Source organism: Cynocephalus volans, chromosome 6 (genome assembly GCF_027409185.1).
Source record: "Cynocephalus volans isolate mCynVol1 chromosome 6, mCynVol1.pri, whole genome shotgun sequence".
In the NCBI taxonomy this organism is placed as follows: domain Eukaryota; kingdom Metazoa; phylum Chordata; class Mammalia; order Dermoptera; family Cynocephalidae; genus Cynocephalus; species Cynocephalus volans.
Window position 1 is genome coordinate 76,139,512 of NC_084465.1, and position 14,383 is coordinate 76,153,894.

At 35.8% G+C, this 14,383-nt stretch overlaps 2 protein-coding genes across 2 annotated transcripts in view; both read left to right on the top strand.

Annotated features, from left to right (window-relative positions):
• The first annotated feature begins 1,007 nt into the window (after window positions 1-1,007).
• LOC134381266 (taste receptor type 2 member 7-like) lies at window positions 1,008-1,916 on the top strand. The gene has a single exon (XM_063101346.1). It carries the CDS (start codon window positions 1,008-1,010, stop codon window positions 1,914-1,916), a length of 909 nt encoding a protein of 302 aa, XP_062957416.1.
• A 1,680-nt stretch (window positions 1,917-3,596) lies between these two features.
• Window positions 3,597-14,383, top strand: part of LOC134380944 (uncharacterized) — a 31,739-nt gene continuing 20,952 nt past the window's right edge. The window contains 2 exon segments of the mRNA XM_063101054.1: window positions 3,597-3,676; window positions 5,678-5,774. Coding sequence (XP_062957124.1) covers window positions 3,597-3,676; window positions 5,678-5,774 — 177 coding nt within the window.

Sequence of the window (14,383 nt, forward strand, 5' to 3'; positions counted from 1 at the left end):
TATGAGGACAAACATGTAATCATGCTAATAGTATTTGACACTTGTTGAGTACTTAGCGTGACCCAGCCACCGAACTAAGCACCTTGAGCAACATGTCTTCTTTTAAGAAGTAGTAATGGTTTATTTACATTTTATATCGGATGTAAGCAAAGTTCAGCAAGGTTATGTGAACACCTCTACCTAATGAAGGGAAGAAGCTCATTTTAACATAGTAATCACGCCCTCTGCTGGTGGTTAAATGCTTTTGTACCCTCTACCTTTTGAAATGAAATGAAATGGCATAAAATGATGCCAGCATGTGCATTACTTACGCACTACTTTCATAACTTTAGTTTGCTAATCCTAAACTGCACATTCTACCAAGAAGGCTGTAAAAACATGATATATTTAGAAGAAAGGATTTCCTAGATTCTATAAAAAAAGTTTCTCAAGAACTGTTTTTCAAGTCGGTAAAAGAAATTGCCTCTGTTGGGGGTAGGGTACAGAGTGGGAAAATTTTAAAGAAAATGTCTCAAAATTTTTATAAGGCAGAAAGTGTGCTGGGGAAAGAGCCACATCTGAGATTGGATAAGTATGCAATAGGTGGAAATACATATCTGTCCTGAGGATGCTGTATTTGGCATTAGGAAAAAATTTAAAAAAACAAAAATAGCAGTAACCTAAATGAAACATACTTATAATTAGTTTTTTTTTTTGCAAAATTGAGTAAAAATGAGAATGGAATAGTGCCAATATGGCAATTTTTCCTAGGATGTAATTGGAAGACCCAACCATCATTCAAATCTTTGGATTTGCATTCCCATAGTTTCATTTGAAGAGCAACAGATTCAAAAAGTAGTCTCTCAGAGTTTCTTCCTTAGAGGAGAAGCTAGTGTAAGACTCTACTGTGATCCAGGAGATAGCAGAAGATCAGATTTCTCAGTGCTGTGTGTTCCTATCTGCAAGATCATCTAGAGGAGACGTTTAATACCATCCACAAGGAAAAGCTCAGAGCTGTCATAGGAAATATGGTCTTCTCTCTGTCAGCTGTTCTTCATGTTACCATCATGTCAGCAGAATTCTTCACGGGGATTACAGTGAATGGATTTCTTATCATCATAAACTGTAATGAACTGGTCAAACGTAGAAAGCTAACACCAATGCAAATCCTTTTAATGTGTATAGGGATGTCTAGGTTTGGTCTGCAGACGATGTTAATGCTACAAAGTTTTTTCTCTGTGTTCTTTCCACTCTTATACATGGAACAAATTTATGGTGCAACGATGATATTCTTTTGGATGTTTTTTAGCTCTGTCAGTCTCTGGTTTGCCACCTGCCTCTCTATATTTTACTGCCTCAAGATTTCAGGCTTCACTCAGTCCTATTTTCTTTGGCTGAAATTCCGGATCCCCAGGTTGATACCTTGGCTGCTTCTGGGAAGCCTGCTGGCCTCGGTGAGCATTGCCTTTGTATGTATCGAGGTAGATTATCCTAAAAATGTGGAAGATGATGAGCTCAGAAACACCACGCTAAAGAAGAATAAACCCAAGAGAATGCAAATTAACGAAGTGCTCCTCGTCAACCTGGCGTTAGTATTGCCTCTTGGCATATTTGTGATGTGCACTTCTCTGTTATTTGTCTCTCTTTACAAGCACACTCATCGCATACAGAGCGGATCTCATGGGCTTAGAAATGCCAGCACAGAAGCCCACATAAATGCATTAAGAACAGTGGTAACATTCTTCTGCTTCTTTATTTCTTATTTTGCTGCCTTCATGACAAATATGACATTTAGTATTCCTTATGGAAGTCAGCAGTACTTTGTGGTGAAGGACATAATGGCAGCTTATCCCTCCGGCCATTCAGTCATAATAATTTTGAGTAATTCTAAGTTACAACAACCCTTCAGGAGAATTCTCTGCCTCAGAAGGAAATGATGAAGAGGAGGATGAGTGTGAAATATTTTTTTCCTTCATATGGATTTGGTGGACTTACTTGTGTCTTGTGTGCTCACTCTTTCTCTCTCTGGCAATTATCTGCCTATGTCCCACCCTCAAGACATGAGATGCTAATTGTGATGCTGGATCGATAGGATATTTCTTTTTCCAGGGCTTGTGTACTTAAAAAATATTGTGATGGTAATATATTTAGGTAACTAGTACTTGCACTGGAGTACCAATTGAGTTTTAGAAATAAGAAAAAAAAAATACTAAGACTTTATTTGTCTTACCAATGTAGTTATTTTAACTGTCTTCCCAGGTCATCGGGAATCTTCAGATTTAGATAAGGAAAAGCATCTTGATTTAGTTCAAGACTTGAAGGAATATAATAATTTCATTACATGGAGGGACTTAATATTTTTCAAAGAGATTCATCGTAAAATGCAAATTATGTGTTGAAAGTATATTTCCTAGCAACATCCCCGCTCTACTGGGGAAGGTCTTATTTTGCTTTTGACTTCGGTTTGGTAGAGGATAAGGTGCAAATGGAGCTGGCATGCATATGCACACATAACACAATCCACGTTCTCCATTTTTTTACAAAATGAAGAAGTTTTTTTCAACCTCCTGCAGTATTAAACTCACTCACATAGAGAATGTAGGGGAGGTGGCTGATAGTGAAGTACCAGCAGGCAAATGTTTAACAACAGGTATCTTAACTTTTTTCCACCCAGGAATCTTGTCCGGGATATGACATTAGCAAATGGCTTAAAGATCTAAAGTAAATGCATTGAAATCTGTTGCCAGATTTGAATTGATTGTGTTCTTTAAGGATCTTAAGTAGTCTTGCTTTGCGGAAGAAAAATATTTTTTGCATCTCTTAGTATTTCTGTTTGAATCTTTAAAATCCTCTTTGGCTCTTAAAAAAGATATGTAGCTATTTTAGTTATAAATAAATTGCAATTAATGCAGATTAAAAGTTGCTGGCAAGAGAAATAATTAATATGTGTAATCATGTGCTATAAAATAAAATAAAATTTAGAGTCTGTACTAATAATTCCTTTACTATTCCCTACAGCAGAGGTTCACAAATTTGAATGGACATCAGAGTCACCTGGAGGCTTATTAAAACACAGATTGCTGGGCCCCATTTCCAGAGTTTCTGACTTGCTAGGTTTTAAGTGGGGCCTGAGAATTAGCATTTCTAATAAGTTCCCAAATAATACTCTTGCTTGTGGTCTGGGGCCACACTTTGAAAACCATTGGTTTAGAGTCACTCTATGTATTAGTCCATTTCTGCTGCTTATAACAGAATACCTGAATATGGGTAGTTTATAAAGAAATATAATTTATTTCTCACAGTTTTGAGGGCTGAGTCCAAGGTCAAGGGGGCACACCTGGTGATGGCATTTTTCTCAGTGGGAACTCTTTCCAAGGTCCCCTGTTGATGCAAGATGTCACATGATGCGGGCCCAGCAAGAGTGTTTCCATGTGCTCACTTGCTCTCCTTATAAAGCCATCAGTCCACTCTCTGATAACCCAGCAAACTGTTAAACCATTAATCCATGAGTTGATTAATCTATTCATGGGGCACAGTCCTCACAATCCAATCACCTCTCAAAGGCCCCATCTTTCAAATATCTTGGTCAGATTTCTCACCCTCTTAACACCGTTACAATGGGGATCAAGCTCCAAATTCAGACTTCAGCACTGTACTTCAGATGTCAAGAACCTGGCCTCCAAGACCAATTGGATGGGTTTGCATCCTGGTCCGGATGCTTATTGGCTCTATAACGTTGGGCAAGTTATTACACTATCTCTCTCAGTTTCTTCATCTGTAAAATAAGGTAATTAAGTATCTACTCCCAAAGGCTACTGAGATTGAATGTGTTAGCAAGCATTGCCTGGTACACAACAAAGATCAGTTAGGTCCAAATATTGTATTAAGTAAAGAAAAATTTTTCAGTTGCCACTCTATGGCAGGCATGTAGATTATTTCTTAAATAAAATTCTGTACTATTTTGAAATTAAACAAATTGAACTAAAATTCTATATTAGTACTTTAAGTAAAAAGGTAAAGTATACTTCAGTTAGAATGCTAAATAGGATCAGTATTTTGATGAGACATAAAAGGAAGTAAACAAGTATTTTGGAATGCTGTAAAAGGCAACAGACTAAATGAGGTGGTACAGCAAGAATTATCAGACACTAGAGGATGACAACAGGACAATGAGTGTCTGAGGATGGGAGTGGAAGAAGGCACCAAGAAGAGAGGTGAGGGGTGGCTGGTTAGCTCAGCAGTTGGAGAGTGGTGCTGGTAACACCAGGGTCAAGGGTTCAGATGTCTATACAGGCCAATCACCAAAACAAAAAAAGAGAGAGAGCGAGGTGAGAGGACAGTGCTTGCCAGCGTGCTCACCATTTTTCTTGGCTCCTTAGAAGAAACTCCTGATGGTAGAATCCACACTGGTATCAGCTGTGGCCCCACCGTTGTGCATTGTGGAGGCTTGGCATGGTAAGTAAATACAGAACACAAGTCCTTCTTTGAGGCATCACTCATGCTCAGTCCAGCGAACATGTTTTAATCGGTGACTTGACCATAGATAACTGAAGGAGGAGGCTTCTAGCCAAAGTACACTTGAGAGGCCCCTTGGAAGATGGAGGGCTGGGGGGACCACACAAATTAGCAGACAAGAGTTGAATATCAATACCACTGACTCAGACAACCTCCGCCCCCCTAAAGAGCAGCCAAATTTAGAGCAGGTACAATATGATAGCTTCACATGTCATTAGGCATATTTCACTCATGCACAGCCCTGCTTTGTAGACAAGTCTACCATGAACTGATCCTCATTTCTGAGAGTGATCAGAAGGTCCCAGTTCCCAAGGGCAATCATTGATCATCTGTTAAGAAAAATCTATTCTAGAATTTTTTGAGGTTCTGTGGTGCAACAAGCATGAATGTTCTAAAATGACCCTGAGAGCTCACCTTGGGCTGCCTGGACACTGAGCCAATCAGAATTGGGGGCTCCTTCCTCCTCCTCATGGTAGGGTTGTTTCCAAACTCAGTTCCCCCTGGATTGTTAGCTTTTTTTCCCCTAGAAAGGGGAGCACAACTTTGCACAGGTCCCCAAAGTCACCAGGTGCTGACCAGGCAAATTTCTTAAATAACTCCTATGGCCAGCTGGCACCCACACTCAGTAAGGCTGGTGCCCAGATGCTTCTTAGCTTGCTCTGCCTCCTCCCTCTGTTGAAAAGTTGCTCTCAGGCTTGCTCTGTAAATAAGGACAGCAACAAGAGGAGGGATTCCCACTACCTAAAATTTCACACATGCTGGGTGTTCAACTGAGTGTCCTGGCCCTGATCACCTACCCAGTGGATATCAGGAGGATCAGAAGACAGCCCTCTTACTTATTTATTTTTTTTCTGATCTTTGGTTGTAAATTTTTACCCAGTGAAGTCCGGTCCCTAACCCACACTGTGTGACATGTCAGATGATGGCCACAAAGAGGTTGCCTTGCACAACTATTTCAAACTTAGGCAAGTCTAATTTCCAATATCCAGTCTTATAGCACCTTGTCCTCACAACAAGTTTGCAAAATGGTACCACCTCAGTTCTCACTGCTCGTTCTCCTGTTGTTCTGATATAATTCATATGGTTTTATGGACCTGAATTTGCACATGTCACTAAATTATTTTATTATCTCCTCACCTATCTTAATCTTCAATGCTCTTCTATTCATATTTGTTATTTTCAGTTTGGAAATTATTCCCTTTGGTAGAGAAGGAGATAAAATAAGAGGTAGACTGTTCAGTCACATTGTGGCATCAGTTGTGATTATTCTTACTGCCCAAGTAAGGGAACTCTCTCATTCTTATTTTCTTTTTCTGAGCATAATTTAAAGCCTGTTGTGCTTCCTTTTTAACTCATGGAGTATTTCAAACTACAATTACCTATTACATGAAAAATTAATACTATAATGAATTTTAACTTAATTCATTTATGTAAATATATATAAATATTTAAGTAACTTATTCAAAAGTGTGCATATTCACTAAAGCCTCAAAGTATGAACATTGGAGTGCTGAGGTTTTCATTTGCCATGACTTGTTATCTTCCAAATCTGTGAAGCTGAGAAACACATCCTTGTACATCCCATAGATATTCCTGTGCAATAAAATTTTAATATACATTCAGAATTATCTACCCAAGAGAAAAGTTTTGGATGGTTCTACATATAATTTGAGTCACTTACCAAGGAAATAATGTTTTCATATCAGAAAAAATTCTGAGAATGCTTTTTTGAGAGCATTAAAGAGAATTCAACCTTACAAAGTTTCAATATAAAGGGAAGTTACTTATGCTGTTTATCCACTCAAACTCCCTTTCCTTCTTCTCCTTTTTTTAAGTAGTCTTCTGTCATCAAGGATCAGTATTGATCTTAGTTGTTCTAAGAAATCTTCAGAGACTTTTTCAAACTTCAGGGATCTACTACTCATTAACTTCCTATAACAGTAACTGTCAGGACTGATCACTTGACATTTAATACCTTGTCTTGTGATGCATTCTTATAGGTTTGAATCTTTTCTAGCCAAATATTTACAATATTCTTGAAATCTGCAGCCATGTTATAATGCATTTTTGCATACCAAACAACTAATAATAGCTAAGTAAACACAGAAACTTGAATATATGCTTTTGATAAAGAATCACATGCATTGCTATGCAAAAAAAAAAAAAAAAAAAAAGGCATAAAATCAGATAGCATAAGGACAGGTTAATTCTATTTCCAAAAACTGTAAGATATTTAGTGAGATCAACTTTACCATTATTTCCATGATGAAAAAATACCATAAAATTGAACATCAGAGAAAATAGTACAAGAAAATTTATTTTTGCTTCTCAGTTTATAAACTGGGACAAAATTATAAGTGATGCACTGCCACCCAGTGGCAAACTTTCACTTTAAATGAAATAATAGTTGAAATAGTCAAAAGACATATCTTTATCCAGGAAAAATTTTATCCCATTAGAAAAATATGAGGAGAAGAGAAATTAGCACTCAGGTTATCAAAAATTTTAGACCAAATGTGAGTAAATAACTAGCTCAAATCAAACAAACGGTAAAGAAAAAAGCAAAAAGAAAATTACTTACAATATTTATAAGATAATTGGAAACCTGAATATCAACTGGATGCTCAATGATATTAATGAATTAATTTTTTTAGATGTTTTAATGGTGCTGTGGTTAGGTTTGAAAAATAAAAATGTTCTTATCTTTTGGAGGGAAGCATTTTGAAATAATCACTGATAAAATAATATGACACCTCAATATAATATGAGGAATTGAGGGAGAGAAGTTAAAGATAAATGTAAAGCAATTTTATAAAATGAGATTGGTCATTAATTGGTAATTTTTTAAGCTCAATGATTACACAGGGATTCATTATACAATTCTGTCTACTTTTGTGTATGTTTAAAATTCTCTATAACATAAAGCTTTACAAAAATAAAAGTATAACCAAGAGACATGTACCTATTGAATGTCAAATTTAATTAAGAAAAAGAAGGAGCTTTCTCCATAAATTATTCAACAAAAATGAGTAAGTTGAGGCATAGGTTAGGAAGAAATTATACTCTTTGTTGGTCTTTAAAAATGACCTTTGGAGAAATTAACTCAACCTTCTTAAGCCAAAGTAAATAAAAAAGCTGGAATTGCTTCTCAGAATCACATGTACATCAAACAACAAACTCACATCACCTTACAGAAGAGATTACTAAATGAAGACAAAAGGTGAGTTGTCCAGACTTTTTGTTTAGTAAAACTGGCCTGGAATGCAATTATTTATTCTCTTTCTTTCTTTCTCTCTGTATTTACTGAGCATTGAGCTTCTTATTACGTAGACCTTCCAACCTTTGAAAAAGGATCATGGGATTTATTGCCTTGTTGCTAGGTTTTAGGAAACAATTGCAGGACCTAGTTTCACTTTTTTTTCTTCTACTCTGACTGGAGTCCTTTAGAAAATTAATTATGTTTCTCAGCAACCCAGCTGAGTAAACCTTAAACATACTTTGGGTCCTTTTGTAAAGCAAAGGATAAATGTTTCTCTTCTAAACTATCTGTTTGTTCGTCTCCCGCACCTTTGCAGAAAAGATTTGTTAAGATATATTGCCCTAGAAATTTTTTTTTAAAAGATCTGTTTCAAATGGTAAGTGAAGTTACTGATTTTCTAATGAATGCTCATGCTTTTGTTTTTATTTTGAATTCTTCTAGTTGTCGATCTGACTACCTCTTTGGAATCTATGTACTTTATGTTTTAAAATATATGAGATGATTTCACTTCTAAGAGAAGAAATTTATTTATATATAATATAGTAAATGAGAAATCATGAAAAATGTATTAAGAAGGAGAAAGCCCAACTGGAAAAAAGTGCTGAATTTTCCTTTAGACAAGATTACAAATGTGCATGTGAACTAAAAGTCCACACTGTGTGTGATCTTAGCAGACTATTTTACATTGATCTTTTCTATGTTAGCAGCATTTAGGTATCAGATGTATCTACATCTATTTATCTATTTATCTATCTACCTACCTCCCCAAATATTTAATCTTATAAAATTAAATTCAGATATGTAAGCAAAAGAAGCTTAGGTTTGCATACATTTACTGACCAAAGAAATGTATTTCTTTTTAATTAGGAAATTATAAAAGCAAATAAAAATATTTCATGATTTTTCAGTATAAATTATTTAAGGAAGAAATTCAAACAGAAGTTTTTTATATTGCCACTATTATAGTGCAGTTTTTCATTATTTAGAAAAAAACATGATTAGATGTTTGGGTTTTTGGATACAGTTTTCAAAATGGGGAAATCTATAATTTTCAGTAATTGGCAAACACGGTTATTTCTATTATGTTAAACCATATGAAATTTGCAGTTTTGTAAAAGTTGAGAAATGGTTGAATAACAGCAATTTCACACAGCTCAACCTAAAACATGCAGAACCATGAATAGGGTTTGTAGAGATAGAAATTCTTGTGTTGATGATTTTATAATCTAATTGGAGAAGGCTTAAAAATAATTAACAAGGTACAAGGTAAAATGTAGCTTCAAGTTCCATTGATGTATCTGGAAAAAGAAAAGACAAATCCTGATAGGAAGATCTGAAAATGCTTAGATAGGAGGTGGCATTCAAATTAGTGTTGGCATGTACATATAATTTCATAAATGGAAAATAACTGTTTATTGAATACAAATTAAGCCACTTTTATTTCCAAAGAAACATCTTAAACAAAATATAGCATCTATAAAATCAACACTTATCACTAAATCTTTGACTGAATGAGAATCTCATTAATTATTTTGTTCTTAATTTCTCAACTAATATCTTATAACTTTGTATTTCTCTACGCTTTAGTTTTTTCTATGCAAAGTGAATATTTTAATGTAGTATCTCCATTACAGATTTCAATCATTCAGCTATACCTCCAGTTGATTTATTTCTGCCTAGGGACTACAAAGATACACTAATCCATGATTCACATATTATAGAAGCCTAACTTTACATACAAATTTTTCAAAAGAATAATATAAATAATAAATTCATAACATAAGGACAGAATAAGGTATCACACAGGATTGAAACACATTTATCCTCTTTTTAAAATATGATATGGTAACAATTTTTAGTAGCCAGGAAGCACTGAGATATATGTAGAGAGACACAGACATGAGCACGAGTGGCAACAGGGTGACTGATAAGCACTTGCCCACTCCCAGCTGCTCAGTGCAATAGTGGTCTAGACCAGCAGCACATTCTCTAAGCACAATCTCTTAGTGTTATGGCTCTCTAATTCACTTACTGTCATAATGCTTGTTTTATATATCAGTTAGACTACTTTTTTTTTTTTTCTGGCAAGGTGGCTGACTAGAGATGGACAGCCCTCACCTCTAATACAAAAAAAGTTCAAAGCAACAAATAGATAGTACCTGTAGAGTGTCTAGGAGAAAACAATGGAATCCTACTAAACAGTGAGAAAAACCCCCAAGATCTGTAAACTCGAGACAGCAACATACAAGGACAGGGGAAACTCCCAGCCAGGACCAGTGTGAAGACTAGAGAAACCCTGCATTGCTGCGACAAGGTAGGCAGGAGAAGGGGGAGGCCAGTGGCTGACGCTCAGTGAGCCCAGCATGCAGAGGAGCTAAGAGCACACCTAACTATATTTTCCCAGAGGGGAACTACATGTGGAGTCATCCCCAAACCCTTGGTCCCAGGCTGCCACTGGACATCACCATGTTGGGATAAGAGCTGGGGGAGCTCAGAGTCCCACTATCCCAGTGGCTCCCCACACAATGGCAGAGAGCATGGGGAGAGAGGGCTGGCTACCTGGTTACATGCCTTTTTTTCCCTGGGAGCTCAGAGCCCTACGCAACATAGGGGAACTGCCTGTGCCAGGGGACAGTGAGGGGAGTGCATTGGTTATCTGCATCCATGCCCTCCTTCCCCTGGAAACTCAGAACCCCACCTGACTCAATGCCCCTCCTGTGCCCCAGTGGACAGTGAGCAAGGCCTGTGCTTTTCCCCTGTGCCAAACACTTGGATCCACACCCTCCTACCTGAGGAGTAAAGAGGTCTGCCTGATGCAGCAAACTTGCCAACACCAGCAGAGAGCATGCCAGCAGTATGCAAGTCACCTTCCCAGATCCATGCCACATTCCCTGGGAGCACAGTGTCCTCTCTGACACAGCAGCCTGCCTGCACCAGTGCAGAAAGTGCAGGAAGCAAGCCAGCATTTACTACCATGCTCACCCAGGACCAAACATATGAAGCCCTACCCAACTATCATATAAAACACTTCTACAGGTAAGAGTCTCTCCCCTCAAAAACCACTCCAATAATTAAAAGAAGGAAATACATCTCCAGATGCCCAGACATTAATGCAGAGATATGAGAAGCATGAAAAAACAGGGAAATGTGACTCCCCCAAAAGAAGACTACAGTATTCTGATACAAGACCCCAAACAAGAGGAAACCAATGAATTACCTGAAGAGGAATCCCAAATGGCAAAATTAAGAAAACTCAACATGACGGACAAAAACATAGAAATCACAATGAAGTAAAATAAAATATCTATGAAATGTATGAGAAATTCAAAAAAGAGATATAAACAATAAAAAAGAACCAAGCAGAAATCCTAGAACTGAAGAATTCATTAGATGAAATTTAAAAAATAAATAAACTGAGAGCATAAGCAGCAGTCTAGAACAAGTGGAAGAAAGAATTTCTGAACTAGAAGAAAGACTTTTTGAATCAAAACAGTTAGACCAAAAAAGAAAAATAATTTTAAAAAATTTAAAAATTAAGAAAGCCTACAAGATCTTTCTGATAATCTTAAGCATACAAATATCTGTATTACAGGTGTAATGGAAGGGGAAGATAAAAGAAAATGTATTGAAAGCCTATTTAATGAAATAAAAGCTGAAAACTTCCCAAGTATTGGACAAATATGGTCTCACAGATCCAGGAAGCTAAAAGGTCCCCAAACAGATTCAACCTAAAAAGGAACCCCTGAGATACACAATAGTCAAACTGTCAAAAGTCAAAGACAAAGAAAGAATTCTAAAAACAGCAAGAGGAAAGTGTCAAATCACCTATAAAGGAATCCCCATTAGGCTAACAGCAGACTTCTCAGCAGAAACACTACAGTCCAGGAGAGAGTGGGATGACACATTCAAAGTGCTAAAAGAAAAAAAAAAAATGTCAGTCAAGAATACTAGATCCAGCAAAGCTTTCCCCTCAGAAATAAAGGAGAAATATTTACTTTCCCAGCTGAAGAAAACACAGGAATTCACCACCACAAGACTGACCCTTCAACAAATCCCCAAGGTAGTCCTACATCTGAAATAATCATAAATACAGGAGAAAGAATAAAATCATGAGTAGAAGAGATAAGCAGATGAGAAAGAGAAAGAAAATGTATCTTATAACTACAAAAAAAAAAAAAAAACCCAACAAACAGCAAAGACAAACAATAGAGGGAAAATAAAGAAGTAAAAGAAATATAATACAACCATAAGTAATAAAACAGCAAGAATGCAAGAACAAAGCAATACCTTTCATCAACAACCCTGAATGTACATAATTAAATTTCCCACTTAAAATATATAGACTGGCTGAATGGATTAAAAACTAGACCCAACTATGTGCTGCCTGCAAGAAACTCACTTCACCAATAAGGACAGACATAGACTAATAGTGAAGGGATGGAAAAAGACATTCCACACAAATGTAAATCAAAAACGAGCAGTAGTTGCCATATTTAGATAAAATAGACTTCAAATCAAGAACTATAAAAAGAGACAAAGAAGGACATTATGTAATGATTACTGGATCAATGCAGCAAGAAGATGCAACAATCATAAATATATATGCACCCAACATTGGAGCATCCAGATATATAAAGCAACTGTATTGAATCTGAAGGGAGAGACAGATCTTAACACAATAATAGTTGGGGACTTTAACACACCACTCTCAGTATTGGACAGATCCTCTAGAAAAAAAAAATTACCACAGAAATACTGGATTTAAGCAGCATTTTAGACCAAATGGACTTGACAGCCATATACAGAACATTTCATCCACCAATTGCAGAATATACTTACTTCTAATTAGCACACTGATCATTCTCCAGGATAGACCACATGTTAGGCTACAAATTAAGTCTCAACAAATTTTAAAAGATTGAAATCATACAAAGTATATTTTCAGACCACAGTGGAATAAAATTAGGAATTAACAAGAAACAAATATTTGGAAACTGTACAATAAATACATGGAAATTAAACAACATGCTCCAGAATGACCAATGGGTCAAAGAAGAAATAAAGCAAGAAAAAAAAGTTCCTTGAAACAAATGAAAACACAATTACAACTTACCAAAACCTATAGAGTACTGCAAAAAGTAGTATTAAGAGGGTAGTTTATTGCAATAAATGCTTACATCAAAAGAATAAAAAGATTTCATGTAAACAGCTTAATGTTACACATTAAACAACCAGAAAAACAAAAACAATCCAATCCCAAAATTAGTAGACAGAAAGAAATAATTAAGATCAGAGCAGAACTAAATGAAATAGACAACAAAAATATGATACAAAAGATGAATGAAAGAAAAAGTTGGTTTTTTTGAGAAGGTAAACAAAATAGACAAGCCATTAGTTAGACTAACTAAAAAAAAAAAGAAAGAGAAAAACCCAAGTAACAAAAATCACAAATGAAAAAGGAGACATTACAACTGATACCACAGAAACACAAAGAATCATTATAGACTATTATGAACAAATTTGAAAACCTGGAGGATATGAATAAATTTCTGTATACATACAAACTACCAACACTAACCAAAAATAAATAGAAAACCTGAACAGACCAATTATGAGCAATGAAATTGAAGCAATAATCAGCAGTCTCTTCAACAAAGAAAAGCCTAGGATCAAATAACTTCACTGCTGAATTCTACCAAACTTTAAAAAAGGAATTAATACCAATTCTCTTCAAACTATTCCAAAAAATTGAAACAGAGGCCATTCTCCCAAATTCATTCTACAGGGCAGCAGTACCCTGATATCAAAATCAGACAAAAAAGCAACAAAAAAAGAAAACTTCAGGCCAATATCCTTTATGAACATAGAAGCAAAAATCCTCAAAATATTAACAAACAGAATACAACAGCACATCAAAAAGATTATACACTACAGTCAAATGGGATTCATCCCAAAGATGCAAGAATGCTTCAACACATGCAAATCAATAAATGTGATACATCACATCAACAAAATCAAGAAAAAAACCATATGATTATCACCATAGATGTAGAAAAAGCATTTGACAAAATTCAACATACCTTCATGATAAAGACTCTTAACAAATTAGGTATAGAAGGAAAGTATCTCAACATAATAAAAGCCATAAATGACAAACCTAGCTCCAACATTATCCTTAATGCGGAAAAGCTGAAAGCTTTTCTTAAGGAACAAGACAAGGATTCCCACTCTCACCACTCTTACTCAACAAAGCACTAGCCAGAGCAATAAGGCCAGAGAAAGAAATAAAGGGCATCCAAAATTAGAAAAGAAAAGGTCAGATTGTCCCTGTTTGCAGATGACATGACCCTATATAGAGAAAAACCTAAAACCTCTACCAAAAAACTTTAAGAGCTGATAAACAAATTCAGTAAAGTTTCAGGATACAAAATCAACACACAAAAATCAGCAGTATTTTTATAGACCAAAAACGAAGTAGCTGAAAAAGAAATCAAGAAACCAAGCCCATTTAAAATAGCTACCAAAAGAATAAAATGCCAAGAAAGAAATTTAACCGTAGAAGTACGAGATGTCCATAATCAGAACTACAAAACACTGCAGAAAGAAATTAAAGAGGAAAACAAAAGATGG